The sequence below is a fragment of the Cornus florida genome, unplaced genomic scaffold (genome assembly GCF_030987335.1).
Source record: "Cornus florida cultivar Cherokee Brave unplaced genomic scaffold, ASM3098733v1 CherokeeBrave_3.0.0_Hap2_Chr03, whole genome shotgun sequence".
Lineage (NCBI taxonomy): Eukaryota > Viridiplantae > Streptophyta > Magnoliopsida > Cornales > Cornaceae > Cornus > Cornus florida.
In genome coordinates, this window is record NW_026775573.1 from 32663443 (window position 1) to 32673351 (window position 9909).

A 9909-nucleotide genomic window follows, 5' to 3' on the forward strand; every position below is an offset into this window, starting at 1 on the left:
ATCCGACATTCCCAAATTTTGACATTTTTGATTTATTTGTAATTAGGTCAAACTTTAGAAAAGATTATTGTAGTTTATCCTAATTTTCTCCCCAAACATAAAAAGAAGTGTTAACATCTTCTGTGTCTGCACATATTCTCTGTCTGCACATATGTAGGCGTAAGTTGATTCACAAGAATAATAAAGTTGTTAACTTCTTCTTTCCCGTCTGCATATATGTAGGTGTAAATAAGACTAGTAAAATTGTTAAACTTCTTCTTACCTATATATATATATATATATGTAGGTGTAGAAATTTGCCAAGTATAAAATCTCACCAATAAAAGCACTCAATGGAGATAAATAAGCTTCTTGATATAAATTAGGCAGTGCCTATGAATACTAGAAGTGAATGGCCCCTTTCACTTAGGCTTAACCCAAATTTAAATTTTACAAAAAAACACAACAAATTTCCATTTTCTTCTCATCTTATTAACTATGGAGATTGGTATTTACTTGAATCCAAAATCTTGGCTGCCAAACCCAATTCTGTTGGGTTTTAATGTTGTGGGATTTTGTGTGATTGAAATTCTTTGTCCTTGCCACGTAAGCTTTGATATGCTGACCTGGACATCGCCATGTGTCAAATAATGGTTTAGCCCCTCTTTGTAGGTATTTTTTCCTCCCCACTTTGCCCCCAATTCTCCCCAATTTTGTGTAATTGTACAAATTGAAGGGGATCATTCGTTTCTGGGATTGGAAAGGTTTTATTCGAGCGATGAAAAAACCCTGTAAACTTGTTCAATTAGAGTTATGCACATATTTTCTTCTACGTGGATAACATGAAAAAAATTGCAGGGTTCGCTTGATTAATGAACAGTGAGCCGGATAGTAGCGCTGACGAGTCAGAAGTTCGTTCAAGCCAGCAGCAGCTTCGACTAAACGAGTTTATGGAAAAACCTAAATAATCAGCGGAGTAATAGTTCAGAATAAAGAAGTATCTTCATGCATTGTGTGAACTTTGATGCTGTTAGCTGCAATGGTGGTGATACTGTTGTGAACTGGTGTGACTGAACTTGTGCTAAAATCGATGCATTGTGTGAACTTTGATACTGTTAGCGGCAATGGTTGCCGTGCTGTGTTGTGACAAAACCAACAAAACCATCAAATCCGACAAGGAGCTACTGAGCTTTTTTTTATTTTTTTTATGCATCCCTTCGCCACAAATAGAGAGAAATTTTACAAACGAGAACTTGATCAAAATGATGTCCCTTTGACATAAGAGGCCTTGATAGTTGATACTCTAGTTGGCTAAAATCTTTAGAAGATGCACAAACACAAACAAATAAAAGGGTTATAGGAATGAAATGTCAATGCCATCAAAGCAGCATTTGCCATTAACATGAATCAGACAAGAGTACAAATTTCAGCGTGTGTAAAAAAATGAAAAATCCGTATAGTACAGGTCAAGAGCTATCAAGAAACACAAGGAACTAAAAAATGAACAAAAAAATCAGTATGCTGTCGAGAAACACAAGGAACTACGAACTGAATTGGTAGGGAAAAGAAAAATCAGAACCAATGGAAAATTGGCTCAGCTCATCTTCAATTAGGAAATCCATACCGCCTGAGATTAGTGGAAACAATAGCTCGATAATTGTTCCCATTTCCAGAGAAGTTGTAAGGAAAATATCATCGATTGAGCCCCAGCATGAAATGCATCTTGAACCAACTTGCTCAAATGGAAGAAAGATTTTTCTGAAAGAAGAAATAATTGCACGATCTAGATTAGAAAATGACCGGTCTAATCCATATATCAGATAAAAAAATGCAAAAACTAAGCAGGATATGTACCGCATCAACAGTCTATCCATTTCCTTTCCCCTCAAATCCGAAGGTAATTTCCTCTTTCTACACTTCCTAAAGTTCTCTTGAGGAATGACTTCCTGTTGAGAGACCAGCTTCTCCTCATAACTCTTCTCCTGTTCCAAGCAGTTACATGGGTATAAAGAAATGGGAAAACGAAGCAAAGAAGCACAAACAGTAGCATTCCCACACAAAGAAACATGACATTGCGGAACCCGTCCCTTAGCTCTGGGGCATCTTGTCCGGTCCATGGAACTCCTCCCACATTCATCCCAAACACTGTTAAGATAACCCAACAAAGGACTCATGTCAACTATAAAGAGTAAAATTTGTTTTGAAATGCTTACAAAGGTAGGTTTAAAGAAATAGCTAACCTCCAGTGATAATGGATAAAGGAAGGAATACGATCGAAAGAAATGAGAGGTAGTATAGTTTTTTATTTATTTGCTCAGCTTGCCAACTATCAAGTCCAGCCTGGATCGCTGTCACACGATTGGCTATAAACCCAACAGTCTCCTTTAGCCTCCTGAGCCGTCCAATTAACTCTTCAATGGAATTAATTTCCTCATTGGCAAACCAACTTTTTGAAGAGCACTTCTCCCTAACTAGTGAAAACACTTGCTCCCCATGCGCAATCACCTGTTTTCAAGTAAAAAAACTATACTTGCATAAAACAATAACAATGTTCAAACTACATGTTTTAACTTCTTAACTGTTAGATTCATTAGAGGATAAAATCAAATTAATTGGTTACTGTAACCTTGACAAATCAGATTTTGATTGCTCAAGTAATAGTGAGTTCACAATACTTATGGCCCATGTATAGAGCAAAGTATTTTGTTCTCACAGACTCAAATTCCATGTAAGGAGCTGTATTGACTTTGTTGATGTGGGGAAATTCCTTAGGCCTAGCTTCGGGCCTCGTGCATGCCTCATGCTTTCATGTCTTCTGTTTTAGGGGTCCACAGCTACTTAACACAGACTAAAGTTCATGAAATTATCAAGCAAACCATAATTAATCTGTTATCACTAACTAAAAGTTCCCCATAAGTAGTAAGATTTTCTTCATTTTGTCCGATGGGCCATAGGAAATGGACAGGGCTGGAGAAACTACCTGCAGGAGGCGCTGCAAGTTAAGATGCATTTTTGGGAATCTTCTATCATCCAGCATTTGTTTTTTCAAAGCAAAACCACCTGCAATCAAGTAAGATAAAATCATGCACTAGAATTATGTGTCGAGATTTAAACCGCAACAATAAAATATTAATAATGATGATGATGACGGCAAGCTATTGAGTAAGCTGATTTTTTTCACCCCAACCATGCCAATTTTCAATTGTTGTACTATTATGGCAGCGGATTTTGAACTCGTAGATTCATGCAAGCATTCCAAAAATTGACACTTGAGCGCCTCCATAAGAGAGTGGATGCGCTAAGATAATGTCGAATATGAGAAACAACAAACGATTATGAATAAATCACCAAAACAAATCTGAATCCAATTCCAGGGTGTATGCTATTTGGTGATAATATTGTTCGAATTGATGAAACTATAGAAGAGATAAGTACTAAATTAGAGGTCAGAGCTTTAGAATCAAGAGGGTTCAGGTTAAATAAATAGATAGGACTGAAACAGAACATACAAACCATATTAGCAAAACAAGAAATACAAGTGCGGATGTAATGAAGATTGAGGTTCAAGAGATGTTGAAAACCAAAAACAGTAGAGATAATGTTATAGAATTAAAGAAAAATGGGCTACATGGAGGAGTGCTTCTGGCATATTATGAGACATTAATGTAAACCTCTAAAGTTGAAAGGTAAATTATAACATTGACTTTATTGGACAGAATGTAGGTGGTTAAGAAACAATAAATTCATATAATGACCAAGGCTGAAATATGAGCATTGAAATAGATGTATGGCAAGACAATGATTGATAAAATTATAAACAAATACATTCGCGGAATGATTGAAGTAGAATCAACTGGAAATAAAATAGAGAAAATTGATTAAGATGGTTTGATCAAGTGCAATGTAGCCAATAACTATACCGACCAGAAAGAGTGATGATGTCCACATTGATAGTAATGCAAGGGAAGGTGAAGAAAAAAATTAACGTGGGTTAAGAACTATATATATATATATATATATATATATAGCATGTATTTTTATTGATATTATGACCTATACAGAAAATGGTGAAACAGGATTCATGTAGTTGATCCCAGATAGACGGGAAAAAGGCTTTGTTGAGTTAAGATGCGTTGAGGAACAGCATAGAACAAGAACTTGGGAGTCTGACTGAGTTTGACTACAACCCTTGTTAAAGTACTTATATATCTTACTCTTAGCAGATAATAAGGTTGAGAATACCTTAAATCAGGAAGAAACCAACAATTACATGTCATAAATTACAATGAATCTCTCGGGTTTTCGATAAGCGAAGCACTGAGTCAATACTTAGAATACCTAAATAATGAAACAACCAACAATTACACAACAATCAAATAAAGAGTCAGAATCCAACATGAGTTAACAACAAAAATTACCTGGTAGATCAATATTTACATTATGAAGAATGAAATGGAGTACATGGGACGACAGGAACATTTAGGTCAGTCGATTGGAGTAGCCGTGAATGAACGATAATAACACTTTGAAATATGGAACAGGATACCTTCGTAGAAATAATAAAAACTAACATACATAATGAATGCATTCATGACAAACTAGACGCAATGCCAAATGAGAATGGGATGAGGTTGAACTGCCTATGATTATTTGTGCATGACAAAAGACCAATGTTTACACCAACTAATTTCAACCAAGTAAAAGGTGCAACGGTAGTGTGGCATAAGAGAACGCAGCCAAGTCAGCGAGTAAATACATGAAGGCCACCATTTGGCAGACTGTGAGGCTATAAATAAAGTCGAATGGCAACAAAGGATCCACATAATTCAAACCCCAGTAGTTGGGATGTAACTTTGTCAAGTTGAGAACATCATAATAAAGTATTTCTTCATAATGCACAATATCTTTTATTCCTGGATGATGTTCAACGTCCTTAATTAAATTAAGAAACCATTTACACCAAACTAACCACAAAAGCAACAACTTACTCCTATATATCTGGGCTCCTTTCCTGTTATGATGGCCTTTACATTTTTCAGAAGTTTTCAATCAATTATATAGTTTTCAAAACTGGCCTCTTTAGAAGGAATAAATTTCTCTCTTGAATAATAAATATAGAATTTCCTAAAACAACACCCACATTTTGTTTACTGTCCAGAATGTTAACATATAGGGACATACCATTTTATTACAACACCGTGTGTCCATGGGATTCATGTTATGGTCCCATCTCTAAACATAGGCCATCCCTTCAAACCAATCTTATCACAGCGTCCACAGTATTCAACCTAGACTCTCAGTGCCCTCATTTAGCCATACTTTATCAAGGCTGGATAATATTAACCATCTTTCTTTTTCCCCAAGGTTAGACAAGTTATCAGTGCTGCAGGCAAGGAGGCGTGTTTCGATCAATTACAATAAATTTAAATTTTCATATAAGTATCTAAAGTTTAATTCACCAAGAACCTTAAGTTTGATCGTATCATATTTTTCGATGTCCTTCTTTATCAGGTGCATGGAGGCCTTGCCTAAAAAAAGTAATCATCGTATGATGTTCATTTTAGTCGTTCATGATTTCAACTTCTACTTTTCTGTTATTAAATAATACAAGAAGACCTTACCTAAAAAAGTAGAATATCATCATATAATGTTCATTGACTATGATGATCAAAAGAGTTCATCTTACAAAATCTTACTTTAATCACTGAAAAATGTTTTAAGATCATCACTGGGTAATCCAACCAAGTTTCAATGCAATCAGCTTAATATCAATTTATCTTTCCAGAAATGAGCTAAGTACAAGTGAGGGCACATTTGGAATTTTGTCAAAAACTTGCCAAGAAGATATTTCAAACATGAGTGTCAGCCACAAATTATAAACAATACATCGTGCATTGCAACTATTTGATCAAGAGTGGTATAGTCGAAAAATTATATATTAATATTTAAAACCTCCGTTTCACTTCTAATTTTACATGTAGGTATAGCATATAATCTTCAACTTGATATTTCAGAAAATATGCCGTAATTATAATAGAAAAGTTGGCAGCTTCACTGTCATACCTAATTACCACACAGACTAAATGACTTAAAGGTCTTAGGCCAGAAAGAACATTTTGAGGTTCAAAATTGAATTATAGAAAAATATTGATAGCCAACAATATCCTTCAGGTTTCCTGAAACAACAGGGAGAGTTTCCCATGATTTCCAGCAATTTTATTAGTGTTGCAGCAATGTTTATCATTGTTGCAGAAATGAAGATACTGGAGATGGAATTTGACGTGGGTAAGTAACGCTGCAGAAAAATTAATAAACCTAGATACATTAAGAGAGCACTAATTTTTTATTGAATGTGATAAAATCTTTCCATTTCATTTAATTATATTATAGAATCATGAATGAAGCCTCATTCTGGTTGGTCATGATGAATCAATAAGATTGTCTTGTTTGTAAGTTCAAATTTGAAAGGGGCAAATATATGAAAATCAAAGTAAATAGGTTGGTTATAATATACCTCCTCAAATCCACTACATAAAATAAGTAAATAAATAATTGCTCTTGACTAGGGTAGCAAATAAACCGAGCTACTCTTGTTAAGGACTTATCGAAGCTAATTTACACATGAACCAAGCTTGAGCAACACTAACTCGGCTCCTTTAGATTGCGTATAGTTCGTATAGGTTTCATATAGCTACAACAAAGGGGTGCTTCATGAAACTTGCACAAGTAGAGAAGATACAATTGTTGACAGGAGTAAATTTAATTTTTGACTAATATATAAAATAAAGTAAAAGGAAAATTTAAGCAAGGTTTTTACTCTATTATAAAGTTATAAAACTTATTTTTATTAGTCGTGTTAAATATGTTGTATTATACTATAAATTTAGTGTTAAGTAGTTTCCTTTCCCCCTGCCGCCCCCTCCCCGGACGAAAGTTCAAGCAAACATTCACACACCCACAATATTGGGAACACTCAACCTCCCCTTTGGAGAGGAGAGATCGTACCATCTAAGTTGATGCCCGCGCATTGGTGTTTAGGGTTAAGTTGATAAATCGGGGTATTCAGAAGGAAAAAGAAAAAAGAAGGCTCTAGCAAAAACTTGGGTTTTGAACTTGTGAAGTTCTAATGAACCCAGATTGAACATCCCAATTCTCGGGTCGGTTTGTTTGCAACTCTGTTTTTACTCTAGCAACTACCTCTATGGAAATAACTAAACCATCGTGCTCGTCTATTAACCTGCCTCCTATTAGGAATTTTAGTGATTGTCACCTGGTGGTTACAGATCAAGGAGAAATCAAGGGCATAACAGAAGGAACACATGCAACATGAAAGGATGTCTCTTGCTATCTTCCTTACCAATCTTGAAATAAGAACTTGTAAGATTTTGTATCCTAAAGAGATGATCTTAAGCAAACAATAGTTGAGGTAAAATAACAGCAGGGAGAAAAATAATAATGCAGCCCAGCTTAATTTCACATAAAGAGAAAATTTACCTTTATCCATTTCTATCTCTACTCCATCCAGCTCAATCTCAAGTTTGGTCACAATATCTTGGAGGTGATCAACGTGCGTGTCAATAATGTGTACAACAAGATCGGAGACAGATTTCGGGACAGGATTATCAGCCTCCTCAGAATGGTTCATTGTCAATAAAAATTCCAAAACATGCTCCCTGATAACAATTCCACCTCTTTCCCTCCGCTCCCCTCTAACATAATCCGGACTCTCTACACTAGGAATCTCAGAGAGAAGAGATTGTCCAATTGGCGAAAAACCCAATCTGGGAACACGGCCCAAAGACACTGTAATTACCGAATTCTCAGTAACTCTTGCGGCAATTCTGAATGTATAATTGCTAGAAGGAGGACCTGGTGAATTAACTCTGAAAACAAGAGCACCATCAACATGCCCACAAAAGGGTCCATTGCTAACGAGTGAAAGAATGTCCTGGAGTTTCAGGGGCGGGCAGAGAACATCAATGAGGTATTGTGCAGATTGTGATAGCTTCTGATTCCCTTTCGGAAGTTCCACATGGTACCAACAAAACTCTTTGCCGCTACCCTCCGTAAGATCCCATTCCTTGTTATAAAAATTCCCTTCTCCATCAAATATATAGGATTTTTTTCTCACAGCACCGGGAAAATGTGTTCGCTGAATTTGTGTCTCCATGAGAGGAGCAACAGATAACCGTTCTCTCTCCATTTCCTCTCCCTCTCCCTCTACCTCTCCATTTAGCTCTTCATTAACCAGCTCCATCATTTTCCTCAACTATCTCCGAATTAATCCAATAAAAAAATGAGATCAAGCAGATCAAACACAATAGATTCTAAATCAACTTCAATAACAGTTGCAGCTGACATCAATTTACAGATTTCAACATCAAATAACTCTCTATTATCAATATATTCTGATCAAATCTAATAACCAAAATGAAGCAGATGATATTTAATCATACCAAACAAATTAAACTAATAAAACCCAAATCAAAACCATTCACCAAAACTGCAACAAACCCATCAAACCCCACTTAAACATCACCAAGATTTCAAATCCGTGTCTTTCATTGATTTCCAACCATTAAGCATATCTAATCACAACCCATTTTAGCATACAAAAAGAAATCTATATCCACACCAACAAACAATTATATGAAGCACAGGGAGTTTTACCTCACAGAGAGCCTAAACAGAACACCAACAAACGAAGAAGACCCAAATTAGCACAAGCAAAACCCATCAACGGTCACCATTAGAACCCAAATGAAAATCCCAATAAACGATCTTTTTACCATTCTTGGAAGGTCTTCTATCAACCACACAAGTTGTCCCACATAAGTACTCCGTATATACAAATAATACTAGGCTTATTTTATTAAAAATCAACTAAAATTTTTGAAAATTTTGTGTCCGACGGTCAGAGGAAGCAACAAGGAAAGATAAACAAAACAAAACAAAATACAAGACACCCACCTTCGGGGCAGTTTCTTCGCAGCTTCCTCTTTGGCCTGTGAACCCCCCATTTGAAAGTTTTTTAATTATAAAAGAGTTGTGTATTTAAATGGCAATTAAATATTAGTTTAAATAGGAAACCTCTCTTTAATCAGCATGTTAAACACATCATTAACATAATAATTTCTAGGCATGAATTCATACAATCATTATGCTTGCTTCTTGTTGAGAGTGCTTAAAGGGGTGCATAAAATATCCCCATCCTTTTTTTTATTTTTTATGGTGGGATCCGGTTTTGATTTTAAAAATAAAAAATCATTAACTAAAAGTTTAATTCTGACTTCTGAGGTTGGTGGTTAATTAGATATTTATATTTATATAATTTATATAAATAATAAACTTTCTAATCCTAACCTAATAATATATAATAAAACATATATATTTATACAATTTTATATAAATAATAAGTTTCTTAAATCCTAACCCAATAATAAACAATAAAATAATAATTAAAATAGATAAGGCTTGACCTCAAACGAGTGTGATTATCACCAAAAAGTCATATTAAATAAACATTAACATAATTATTTTAAGGTATGCCAACATCAGCACCCAAGAATAAACATTGCCCCATCTTTTTCATTCATAAAATACACTTTGTTGAGAGTTGATGTTAGCATTCTAAAAAAACCCTCCAAACAGAGTGCAAAGTGGAGATGGCTTAACCGAGGATATTTATACGGAATCATAGAGTGGGGTAGTTAAAGTCTGATCATTTATGGTTCGGGTAATATCGTCACTTCTGATGTGATTAAAATTTATTTATTTGTTATAATAATAATTTTTTATTTTCTGCTTACCGTATATAAGGAAGGCGAGGTTTAATTGGTGCAATGCAAAAAATCAAAGAAACAGAAACAGTCAGAGTTAAATTTGAATTAGAGTGTTTTGAATAGAGCTTCAACTTGTACAATTATTTAC

The 9909-nt window shown here is 34.9% G+C and overlaps 1 protein-coding gene across 2 annotated transcripts; it reads right to left on the minus strand.

Annotated features, from left to right (window-relative positions):
* Nucleotides 1-1342: 1342 nt before the first annotated feature.
* Nucleotides 1343-9022, minus strand: LOC132300191 (uncharacterized). Of its 2 annotated transcripts, none has more exons than XM_059797178.1 (6): nucleotides 8950-9022; nucleotides 7474-8248; nucleotides 2960-3039; nucleotides 2220-2484; nucleotides 1834-2124; nucleotides 1343-1737 (listed from the first exon to the last, which is right to left on the minus strand). In XM_059797178.1, exons 2-5 carry the CDS (start codon nucleotides 8237-8239, stop codon nucleotides 1865-1867), a joined length of 1371 nt encoding a protein of 456 aa, XP_059653161.1. In that variant the 5' UTR covers nucleotides 8240-8248; nucleotides 8950-9022; the 3' UTR covers nucleotides 1343-1737; nucleotides 1834-1864. The 2 variants fall into 2 exon arrangements, with proteins under 2 accessions (XP_059653161.1, XP_059653160.1); XM_059797177.1 differs by lacking the exon at nucleotides 8950-9022 and adding an exon at nucleotides 8650-8943.
* Between the last annotated feature and the right edge of the window lie 887 nt (nucleotides 9023-9909).

Excerpts from the sequence above, each read along its gene's own strand:
- LOC132300191 (XM_059797178.1), bottom strand. The coding sequence starts at position 8,239 with ATGATGGAGCTGGTTAATGAAGAGCTAAATGGAGAGGTAGAGGGAGAG. Across the intron at positions 2,485-2,959 it reads ACTTGCAGCGCCTCCTGCAG|GTGATTGCGCATGGGGAGCA; the intron begins GTAGTTTCTCCA and ends ACTTGAAAACAG. Across the intron at positions 2,125-2,219 it reads TTTATCCATTATCACTGGAG|TGTTTGGGATGAATGTGGGA; the intron begins GTTAGCTATTTC and ends TTATCTTAACAG.